The sequence below is a fragment of the Medicago truncatula genome, chromosome 4 (assembly GCF_003473485.1).
Source record: "Medicago truncatula cultivar Jemalong A17 chromosome 4, MtrunA17r5.0-ANR, whole genome shotgun sequence".
NCBI lineage: Eukaryota > Viridiplantae > Streptophyta > Magnoliopsida > Fabales > Fabaceae > Medicago > Medicago truncatula.
The window spans coordinates 5,217,595-5,228,899 of record NC_053045.1 but is presented as its reverse complement, the minus strand read 5'-3'; the positions used below and the strand labels follow the sequence as shown (position 1 = coordinate 5,228,899).

The 11,305-nt window shown below is 29.7% G+C and overlaps 2 protein-coding genes across 4 annotated transcripts; both read right to left on the bottom strand.

Moving 5' to 3' along the window:
- Window positions 1-748: 748 nt before the first annotated feature.
- Window positions 749-1,985, bottom strand: LOC120579859 (uncharacterized). Its single transcript, XM_039832569.1, has 4 exons — window positions 1,540-1,985; window positions 1,188-1,357; window positions 1,018-1,102; window positions 749-944 (listed from the first exon to the last, which is right to left on the bottom strand). The coding sequence occupies exons 2-4, from the start codon at window positions 1,285-1,287 to the stop codon at window positions 749-751; spliced, it is 381 nt and encodes a 126-aa protein (XP_039688503.1). The 5' UTR covers window positions 1,288-1,357; window positions 1,540-1,985.
- Window positions 1,986-4,314: 2,329 nt separating this feature from the next.
- LOC25491461 (metal transporter Nramp1) lies at window positions 4,315-7,926 on the bottom strand. Of its 3 annotated transcripts, none has more exons than XR_005645597.1 (5): window positions 7,658-7,926; window positions 7,488-7,560; window positions 5,404-5,570; window positions 5,203-5,306; window positions 4,315-4,746 (listed from the first exon to the last, which is right to left on the bottom strand). XR_005645597.1 is itself a non-coding variant. In XM_024781241.2 (4 exons), exons 2-4 carry the CDS (start codon window positions 5,506-5,508, stop codon window positions 4,706-4,708), a joined length of 234 nt encoding a protein of 77 aa, XP_024637009.1. In that variant the 5' UTR covers window positions 5,509-5,570; window positions 7,488-7,650; the 3' UTR covers window positions 4,315-4,705. The 3 variants fall into 3 exon arrangements, 1 of the variants encoding a protein (XP_024637009.1); XR_005645596.1 differs by having other exon boundaries at window positions 5,203-5,290; XM_024781241.2 differs by lacking the exon at window positions 7,658-7,926 and having other exon boundaries at window positions 5,203-5,290; window positions 7,488-7,650.
- Window positions 7,927-11,305: the final 3,379 nt, after the last annotated feature.

The window sequence follows — 11,305 nt, the reverse complement described above, 5'->3', positions numbered from 1 at the left end:
GTTAAATTTTATAGATGACTATTTTTGTGAGAGTGATAAAATAATCAACAAAAGTACAATTAAATCCAAAAGATAAAAACACTATAAATAATTAATATATTTCTAAAAAATTAACTAATTAGTAAGAGTTTGTATTAGCTTTGGTTTGTCAGTCATTCAATATATCAAATGGATATGATTACCTATGTTTTAATTTTTCACTCTTAATAAAAATATTAATTTTTTACTTAATCACAATGATCTCTACGATCACAATTATAAATAAAAAAAACCTAATTCAAAATTTTAGTTACATCTATTATTTTTATTGGTTTCATAAATAATATTCATTGACATTATTTTTTTAATTTATGAAAATAAGCACATTTTTGAATAAAATTTACCTCATAAATATATGTATATTTTGTACTTCATTAAAAAAAATGAATTTTTATGTTAAATTTTGAATATAAAAAAAGCATTAACAAATCATGTTTGGTTTTATATTTGTGAACAAAAAATAAGTTTAAAACACAAAAACAATATTTTTAAAATAATAGGTTATCGCTAATTATTCACACTTAGTGAAACTTAATTTTTGTATTTACTTTAGAATTTGTGTAAAGTTTAAGACAAAAGTAAATTGAAAATATGGAAACTGTTTTTTTATTGAAGTGTCAATACATGCAACAAAAACGCTTTGTTTAATTGAAAATTGAAATTCCCAAGACAATAAAAGAGGTGCCCTACATCACCATACAAAATAACATTATACTAAAAGGTGTGCAAACTTTACCAAAATAGACCTGTAATAAAAAAAAAAAAAAAGCTTATTAACATTCTTCAACTCCTCAATAGTGGTCCTAGGAGTAAGTAAGAGAAACTCCTCATGTACAGATATGCAAGATGAATTTGGTAACTGGATCAATCCCGATGCAGGAGAATTTGTATTTGCACTAAGAAAGCTGTAATAAAAAGTATCAATCAATAATATTATAACTTAAGAAAAAAAATGTTATATTAAAAAAAAATATATACCTTTTCCTTAGTTCCTTTGTTTCACCAATTTCAGGATTGAATGTGATTCTAGTGGAAGAAAATGCATTTTGTAATGCTGGTTTTCCTATCATTAAGATTCAAAAGTATATGAATCAAGTATATATATTCGTATAAACAAACAATCACAATTGCTAGTCATAAATTATTACCTTGAAACAATTTAACTTTTGTCAACATAATGGCTACAACAGCATTTTGAGATTCACCGGAAGATAGGAAAGAGTTCAGCTCCAACTCAATGACATTCATATTTTAGTTTTTACACCATCTCTTTCGTACTCTCTTTCAACTCCAACTCCAATCATGACTCCAATTACATCTGCATATATAACACACATTAAAATATCAATCAAATTACTATTTATTATTAAAAGAATATAACGTACAATTGAATCATATTAAACAAAACATTATTAATTCAATATATAAATTATTGTGTTATTTTTGTAAGCAAAAATAATATTTAAAAAAATCTACATAAAGAAAATTATAGTCACTTACCAACTAAGTAGTTGTTGTCGTAAAATTCATTGAAAACATCAGGTGCAGGTGTAAACGAATACACGTTTGTTGGGACCAAAACAGTTATAGATAGTTTGACTTTTGTGTTGATTGTGAAATTCAGTTTGTATTCTTTGCGTGATGGTCGATACAAATCACTGTTGCTAGCAACATTAAATGAGGAAATCGTGAACACCATTCCCTCTTGGAGTTGATTCTTGAACTTGTAGATCAATGTTCTTCGTATAGACGCACCAATTTGATCACCCTAGATAAAAAAGATGAGAACACTATAATTTAAACAAAAAAATACTAAAAAAAACAAAAAAGAAAAACAATATGAAAAAGGTAACTTTCGATCCATTAGAACCAACTCCATGGAAAATGGTAGTTTTTTATTTTTGTAGTCTTGACCAAACCAAGCACGAACAACCTTCACAACCAATGTCCACGATTGTTTTCTTGGCGAAACATTAGAGATGAAGTTGTGTTTCGTTGACATTTTCCTTTGCAATAGAAAAATTATAGAAATAGTTTAGAATATAGATATCAGAGCACCAAAGAACAGAAAACGAAGAACTATATTTTGTGATTGTTGTGTACTCATACCCAAAATCTCTACTATTTATATAGAAAAATAGTATCATAACGGTTAATATAAATTAATTATCAATTTAACCGTTTTAAAATTAATATTATCAACGTCTTTAATATTATAAAACGTGCATTAAACGATTAAATTATATTTCATGTAACGTACAAAAAATTAACTTCATAACATTTGAAATTTAATTTAATATTTAATAATATCTTATAAATAATTATGTAATATAGTTTTGTAACAAACAAAAATTAATTATATAACCTTAAAAACTAATTAATACAATGAATTTTTTAATTAGTAAGTTAATGCCTTAGTGTAACGTCCCAAAATTCAAAATATAATTTATTCAGTTTATTTATTATAATTTTGTAACCAACCAAATTTTGAATGTTACATATAAATGTTAATTGAATACTAATTAGATTAATAATTATTTGATTTGTAACGTTCAAATTTTTATTGTAAAATATAAATTTTAATCGAAACAGTAATTATATTAATCATTATCTGATTGTAACCAACTATTTACTTTATGTACAATTTAATGTTAAATAAAAAACGGTTTTTAATAATAATTAAAACTATTAAACTTGTATTAAAAATTAGGAGGAAATTTAGGAACATATGCCAAGTAGGCTTTTGATGAGGTGGACATCCTTAGAGGAAAGGAATTTGAATTAGGCTATTTCTAAGAACTCTAAATTGTTAGTATAAAGATTTATGCGGTGAAAGACAACTAAATTGTAGTTAATTACTCCTTCAAAAAAAATTGTAGTTAATTATATGAACAATTATTTAAAGATGGTTTTTAATTACAAACAAACAAACATTTACCTGTAGACAATGCATAATTGACAGCAAAATTATTATCTTTCAAACTTTTACTTACAAAAAATGATATTTAATGTCGGATTATGCTCGTAGGTCAAAGATGTTTCTTTTCTTTTTGTAAACTTTGAAATCCCCTCCAAGTTAAAGGCCTCATGCGAAATGCATTGATGCACTTGCACAAGCCGGTCTTTCCCATCATTTACATACCTCACTCTTTTCATTTTTTAAAATTCAAATTTTACTATTAGCTTTGTAATTCCACCTCCAAAGTAAGATCAATAAGTTATTGTTTCTGATGTGCTCAAGTAAGATCCATATTTTTGAATTTAATTTTTTTTACGTATTTCAAATTATTTTATGAATTGGAATTGTTAAAATATTTGTTATGAATGCTAAATGAAATTATGATTCAAAAGAAGCACACAACATTGTTTACATGGAAATACCATGATATATACCATCAGCGTGAGTTATTTTGTTTATAATTGTATTGATTTCTTTTCCTTCTTTTGGCAAAACAAATATGTCCTTTATGTTGGGTAGATATTGTAGTTCAAGTTGGTTGAAAGGTAGGAATAGAATTCATAAAAATTAGATTTTTATCCGCGCTCCGCTCGGGTTTATTGTAAAGGGATTGACATACGAATAATAAAATGCAATATATAATTAATAACTGTGAAAAAAATAAGTTGTAAGGTCACGTCTTTTCATCTGGAAAGTTCTAAATATCAAAATATATTATTTTTGTGTTGTGTGTGAAATTTTTACACGATTTAGGAGTTCTTTTTTTGAGAGAAACACGTTTAGGGGTTGGTATATATAACCAAGTTTACATGGAAATTAGGGTAGCCGAGTTTGCATGAAAATTAGGGTATACTGTTTGTAAACGTATTAAACAAGTGTAGAAAATATTGTAAAAAAAAAAGGGAACATGATAGGAATGAAATAAAGGCATGAAATTGGTTCAAAAAAAAAAGTGTACAAGATATTGTCGAAAAAAAAGGCATGAAATTAGTGCGATGAATTTTTCTAGTATTGTGTACAAAATATTGTCAAAAAAAGAGTAAGAGGATAAGTGTACAAAATAGTTCCTTAAATAAGTAAGTGTACAAAAAATTATCAAAAAAATAAATAAAATAAAAAGTATAAAATAAAAGCCATCAAACGTGATCTATGCTCATAGTTTCTAGAACAAACATGCATCATCAAATAAGTGTAAAAAATATTTCCTAAAAAAAAAAGTCAAGAGGATAGCAATGAAATTGGTGCGATGCATTTTTTTAGATGAAATTTGTTAGGTTAAATAATTGCAAACCTAATAAAGCAAATGAGCGGGAAAAAATTAGGTTAAATTATTGTAGATGTAACAAAATTAATAAATAAAGATTATTCAATACAATCTGGAATGAATTTTAGGCTAGGATGGCCAGATTAATATTTCAAAATTTTGAATATCAATTAGTGATTTGAATTTTAAATTGTTGAATCATTGTGATTTCAGAAAATCCATCGTAATAAAAAACATGCATAAAGAATCACACTATAATTCTCTCATATTAAAATTAGGTCAGAAAATATTTAAAAGTATTGAATAGGAAAGTTGAGGGTGTATCAGTAAACATATTCGTTTTTGGTGCTGTCATGGCCACACTTGGTTTTCTGGTGTTGAATATCACACTAACTTTATAGTTGCATCTTATGGAACAAGATTGTCCATGCGTATGCAGGTGATCACCTGTTTGATTCGTTTTGATGTTGTAACAAATCGGTCTCTGCATAAGAAGAAATACAAATTTCTGTTAATTTTGATCCAAATAAATTCTATCATAGTTCTATTGGTGGTTAGAAGTTACTTTCATCATATTGAGAGAAGGATCCAAGAAATGAGTAAATAGGCAATTACTCTCCTGAAATTATAAGTTTCGTCAATTATCCCTCTAAAATTGTACAACGTTAATCAATTTACCCCTTCCGTCAATTTTTTCTGTTAGTGAATATGACGTTTTGTAAATACCCTCTTGAAGTTTTGCACTTATGTGTAAAATGTCCCCCGAACTTAAAAATTTATATTTTTTTAAACCTTATACCAAACATAAACCCAAGTTTAGTAAAACCTTATACAAAAACTTGTAAGTTTTTTTGTTATTGTTGTGGCTTATGTTGTTTGTTATATTAATTTTAAAATAGTGTTTAGTGATATAATGAAATAGTTTGCATGATAAATTGACCTGCATAGGTTCCAGTGATGGCAGAACTTTGTCCTGAGGCTAGCAATGCTATGGCATAAATAGCTGAGCTTGAACGTCCCAACACATTCTAATGGACATCAAAACTACACACGTGAGATGTACATAATTACTTAACTAGGATTAAACTAATTAATATCATGCTTTGACCATAATAGTTGGAGAGTGAAGTAAATTAGGAACCTGGAGAAGGAAAGAAGCAGAGTTAAGAGTAATATCATTGCAACGATCAGCATTCTCTTCAGAAATATCATCAGCTTTGTAAACAGTACCAGTCACAAAAATCATTGCAACATTGATTAGAAATGCAACGCGAAACCACTCTCAATTAGAAAGTATTTGCATGCATCCTGCGTAATCAATTGAATATATGTCATATAATATTAGTATGTACTCAATTAACCAGATATTCCCTTAATTACTCCTTTAGCAGGGGTTTTACATAGCTCAATTCACCAAAGAAACATGCAGCCATTACAAATACTAGAATTGAAATAAGCAGTTCCAACTTCCTCACCTGTATATTGCCCAAACATCCCAAAAATATAAATTTTTAAATTTGGAGGGCATTTTGCACATAATTGCAAAACTTCATGGTGTATTTGCAAAACATCATGTTCACTAACAGAAAAATTTGACGGAAGGAGTAAATTGATTAACATTGTACAATTTCAAGACGGTCAGGGGCGGATCTAGAGAGTTGATATTGGTGTGGCAAAATTTGCAAAGGAACTATATATATTAACAAAGTAAAGCTTTGACAACTTATAAACTACAGCAAAGTGGTTTGGGTGAGAGCATTATACCATGGTGTTACAGGTTCGATTCCCTGCAACACTGGCAACTGCCACACCATGTTTCATAGTGGATCCGCCCCTGAAGACGGTGATTGAAGTTTTGTTAATTTCAAGGGGTAATTGACGAAACTTACAATTTCAGAGGAGTAATTGCCTATTTACTCTCCAAGAAATTGATACTAGTTTTATACTAATGGGCCATGTTCGTTTTTTCCTTTTTAAATTTTATTTTTTATTTTTACTTTTACCCTCTTTTAACGTGATTTTGACATATGATACTTCAAATGCTATCGCTACAATGCGTCAGAAAACTATATATTTTTTTATTTATTTAAACGACATATTTATTGTTTTTATGGTAAAAAGTTAAAAGATTTTGAAGGTAATTATGAGCTGAGAATTTCCTTTAGTTAGGAATTAGAGTGTACTACGAATTAGCATTAGGAATTAGATATATAGGGTCTGTTTGGGAAACCCTAAAAAAGAGCTTTTAGCTTATAGTTTATAAGCTCGTTTGACAAAAAAAGTTCTGTTTGGTAACACTTTTTACCATGAGCTTATAGCTTATTTCACGAGCTTATAAGCTATTTTTCAGAAGCTATTCCAAGTAGCGTTTGAGCTTATAGCTTATAGCTTCTCACTTTTTCTTCCAATTTTACCCTTATTATTTCATTTAAATTATTTTTTTATCCATTATAATTTTTATAATAAGTTACGTAATAAAGACTACAATCCCTTTATTCCAATTTTTATATATATATCAGCTGACCTTTTTTTTTTTTTTTTTGAAAAAATATATACCTTCGTTTTTTTTTTACGAAACAAAATACTATTATTCTATTAGTGTTACTTTATTTTTTTGAGGTAAGTATTATTTTCTTTATTCTCTGTTATTAGTATTACTCTATTAGTGCTACCTTTTTTTGTTGTTTTTGAGGTAAATGTTATTTTCTTTGTAAAGTGGAAACACTTAAATGATAATAAATATAAGATAAAATTTTAGTGAATAAAATTTAATTTAATTTATAATACATAGGATATATTAAATTAATAAATTTAAAGTAGTTTTTTAAAGAAAAATTAGTTTACAAAATTACAAATACTTAAATTAATGATATAATTTTAATTATGAATTAAGAATACCCTTTATGTCATTTTACATTTATCAGCTAGTTGAACCGCTATTTTTACCAAACACTTCAGTTAGCTTATCAGCTAAAAGCTATCAGCTAGCTTATCAGCTAAAAGTCATCAGCTAGCTTATTAGCTAAAAACCATCAGCTAACTTATCAGCTATCCGCTATTTTTACCAAACAGAGCCATAATATTCCTAGTATGACATTTATGATTTAATATATAATATATTTCCAAACACACTTACTGAATCATCTCAACATTTTATTTGTTAACTAAACATTAAATTTTTGTTTTTATAGTAAGAAAGAGGAAGTAAGAAACAAAATTCATTACCTATTTTCCAATTCCACCCATGCCCAAAGGCAACTCCACACTTCACCGTGAGGTTCATGCACATGGTGAGTTTCTGCACCCACAAGACAAATCACGTTTAACAAGATAATAATTAACTTGTTTCAACTTACATTTACATCTAAGAATATATGGTATATGTATATATATACCTTAATTTCTTGATAAAATGCATGTTTTTTTTCTTCTTGGTTTTTAGTCACTATGTATTTGGTAGTATATGATAAGGTTTTCAATTGAGATGGTGATGTTAGGAGTGAAAAGAAAAGGGTTGTTGGTGATTTTTAGATAGTTGGGTGGATCAAAGAGCCACTATATTTCTAAAACTTGTACAAAGATGACTACAAAAACAACAAATTATTATTTGTGAGAAGCACTCATTGTTAGAAGAACAATTCTCGAAGGAAATTTATAGCGAAGAGTTTGTTGTTGAGGTTCAAAGTGAGGACAAGAGTAGGTGTTGGTACGTACTTGGTGGATAGATGAATTTAATTCTAAACCGAACCTAAGTCTACAAATAATATGATAAAACGTAAGTCATCGAAATATTAATGTTTCTGGATCCGTATATTGACGCCTAAATCATTGATTGAATTTATAATCGACTGAAGTTGATCTTTCAATAAAAATCAAACGAACTCCGCAACAAGATGTAAAATCAAACAACGCCGCACTAACGACATACAAGACAACGTCGTACTCAGACGAAGAAATCACACAAAACAAAAAAGAAAAAACTTAATATATATGAAAATCACTTATTTAGATTGAACGAAAAGAATAAAAGAAGCACACAGGTGATTTTAGATCAAAATAATAACCTAAAATTACCCCTCCTCAATGGGATATTGAGATGATACAAAGCACTACTCAAATTTAACGATCAAATTGGAATTTTTTTTTCTTGTTCGGTGCTATATTAAAAGTGAATCCCAAATTTCTCATGCATACCTTTCCCAAGATTTTACTATTAGCTTTGGAATCCCACCTCCATAGTAAGATCAAGAAGTTATTGTTTCACATGCTCTCAACTAAGATCCATTTTTTATTTTTTTTAAAAATTGACCTATTTCGAATTTTTTGTTTTTTATGAATTAAAATTATTTAAATATTTGTTATGAATGCTCAATGAAATTAGGAGTCAAAAGAGGCACGAAACAATGTTTGCATGGAAATACTATGATACCATCAGAGTGAGTTATTTTGTTTTTGATTGTATTGGTTAAATAGCTATCATAATCAATTATTATTATTTTTTTTGACAAAAGCTATCATCATCAATTATTGTAAGTAACATAATAAGGAATCATAAGCCCCTCATAGTGCGATCTTTTGGGATATGATATATTGATTCCTTTTCCTTCTTTTGGCAAAACAAATATGTCCTTTTATTTTAGGTAGAAGTGGTTCAAGTTGGTTAAAGGTATGATTTTTATTGGGTGAAAGGTAGGATAATAATTCATAAAACTTATTCAGTACAGTCTGGAATGAATTATTGTTGGCTAGGCTAGCCAAATGAATTTTTTTAAATTTTGAATATCAATTAGTGATTAGAATTTGAATTGTTGAATCAAAGATACATTTAATCTAAAATGTTTAGTGCATACTTAGTATCACGATAAGTTCTTTGAAATTACGGTGGAACATTGTGATTTGAGAAATCTTATCACAATAAAAAAAATTGTGATTTGAGAAATCTCATCGAGATAAAAAACATGCACAAAGAATCACACTATAATAAAAGTAATTTACCATGATTAAGTTTTCTTTATGCATGGATATATGTAACACGTTATTCTTATTCACCAACCTCATTTCATCCCTTATCGCATGCTTAGACAATGTTACTACGAATTGTTAGCTGTTCTTAGTTAAAAATCTGATTTTTGGGCTATTTGATCGGATTGCTCCAAAATTTCTCTAGAAAATCAGAAGAAAAAAAAAATCATGGATCAAGACTCCCTTAGAAGATACTTCTTATGGGACTCCGTCCCTCAAAATCCAAAATTTCATCTTTTAGACCCATTTTTAATTTTTCAGTCTCAAAAAAATCCGAAAAAATTTGCATTAATTTTATTTGATTTTTAGAATTTTTTGGTGGTATTTTAAATTTTTATGATTTTATTTTACAAATTTTTAGCATTTTTTTTAATTTGTTTTTTGGTTGTTTTTAAAAGCAAAATTCAAAACTGCTGAAATGGGAGAGATTCTGATTGCTAATTTTACATAAGCATATTTCTGATTATAAAATCTGAATTAGTGAAAAATGAATTCGGATTTTAAAATTCGAAAACCTCAAGGGCATTTTTGGAAAATTTACAGGTGCGCTAGTAATCAATAGGGTGGGAAAAATTATAGTAAATTATTTTTATAGTCAATAGAGCAATTAGCCTCAAGTGGTTTTTTTTAGGTAATCTAGGAGTCATGACAGACATCAAGAGGAAACATCGACATCCCAACTAAGTTGGCACCCCGCGAAACCTTCATCATACACCGCCAAACTCAAGTGGTTAATGAACTCCACTAAAAACGAATGGTTCAGAAGAACATAATTTGGATTCCTGATTGAAATTATTTCTTGTCAGACCTTACTTACTTTTCGGTCAAACTTTGAATTACCAAAACCCTTTTTCCTGGCACCGAGAGGGTTAACACAAAAAATAAAATAAATCATAAAGCCTAGTTTTATAGTCCCTTCAGATATATTTTTTTTTTTAATCTGCTAATTTTATTGAGCTGATCTAGGTGTAAGAAGCACCTTAAAACGCAAAAAAGAAACAATTACAAGGAGTCCGGAATACACGGAAACACCAAAAAACCAGCAAAAAACTAACTGCTACTATAACAACTAAAGCGCCGCAGCAGAAGGCCCAATACACAGTGTCTAGAACAACTCTAAAAAACCGGCAACCACAGTGGTTATCGCAACAATCCTGCAGCTGATAGCCGAACCCCAACACAGGACAGTCACAATAGAACCAAAAAACTAGAAGCACACAGCAGCAGGTCGCAAAACCGGCTAGCAAAACTACCGAGCAAAACAGTCCCTTGGGTTCCAAGCCCATTCGTAGTACAAGCACGCCAGGATTTTGAGGCGCGAAAAACTCCACTGCCAAGACAAAACCTTAATCTCTTCCACTAACTCTCCACCCCTAATCACACCGTCATTGAAGATACACTCATTTCTCGCTTTCCACATAACCCACAAAGCTGCATGCCACACAAGTCTCAACCCCTTTTTGACTTTTCTGTTTGTTGCCAAACTGTCCCAACACGCCCAATGGATAAACAAATTCGGGGGCATAATAAACGCCCCTTGGAGCCAAATCAACAACTCATCCCAAATTTTCCACGCCACCCCACAATGCAAAAACATGTGAGTTTCCGATTCTCCGGCCACCCCACAAGACACAGCTCAAAGATGCATTTTGGGGAACCACATTCCTACGGGAAAGATTAATCTTTGTCAGGATCCGGTTAAGAAGCACCTTCCAAGAAAAGGCCAACACTTTCGAAGGAGCCGAGCTCCTCCAAATTTGAGAGAAAACCTTACCCTCCTCAAGCCCCTTTGGTTCTGTTGGAAACATCACCGTTAACAATTTCTTTTAAGCGGATCTAACCAAGAAACTCCCATGGTCCTCCAACCTCCATCTCCACTCGTCAACCCCTCCCAACACAACATGCCCATTCAAGTCCTCCAACAAATTACCAAAAAGGTCTTCTTCCCATACGAAAAACCGACGCCTCCACGAAAAACTCCAATCCCTTCCCTCTTCGGTATCCACCAAAATAGCTGCCAC

Excerpts from the sequence above, each read along its gene's own strand:
- LOC120579859 (XM_039832569.1), bottom strand. The coding sequence starts at position 1,287 with ATGAATGTCATTGAGTTGGAGCTGAACTCTTTCCTATCTTCCGGTGAA. Across the intron at positions 1,103-1,187 it reads AAAAGTTAAATTGTTTCAAG|GAAAACCAGCATTACAAAAT; the intron begins GTAATAATTTAT and ends TCTTAATGATAG. Across the intron at positions 945-1,017 it reads ACAAAGGAACTAAGGAAAAG|CTTTCTTAGTGCAAATACAA; the intron begins GTATATATTTTT and ends TTTTTATTACAG.
- LOC25491461 (XM_024781241.2), bottom strand. The coding sequence starts at position 5,508 with ATGATTTTTGTGACTGGTACTGTTTACAAAGCTGATGATATTTCTGAA. Across the intron at positions 5,291-5,403 it reads CTGCTTCTTTCCTTCTCCAG|AATGTGTTGGGACGTTCAAG; the intron begins GTTCCTAATTTA and ends GATGTCCATTAG. Across the intron at positions 4,747-5,202 it reads CATCACTGGAACCTATGCAG|AGACCGATTTGTTACAACAT; the intron begins GTCAATTTATCA and ends CTTCTTATGCAG.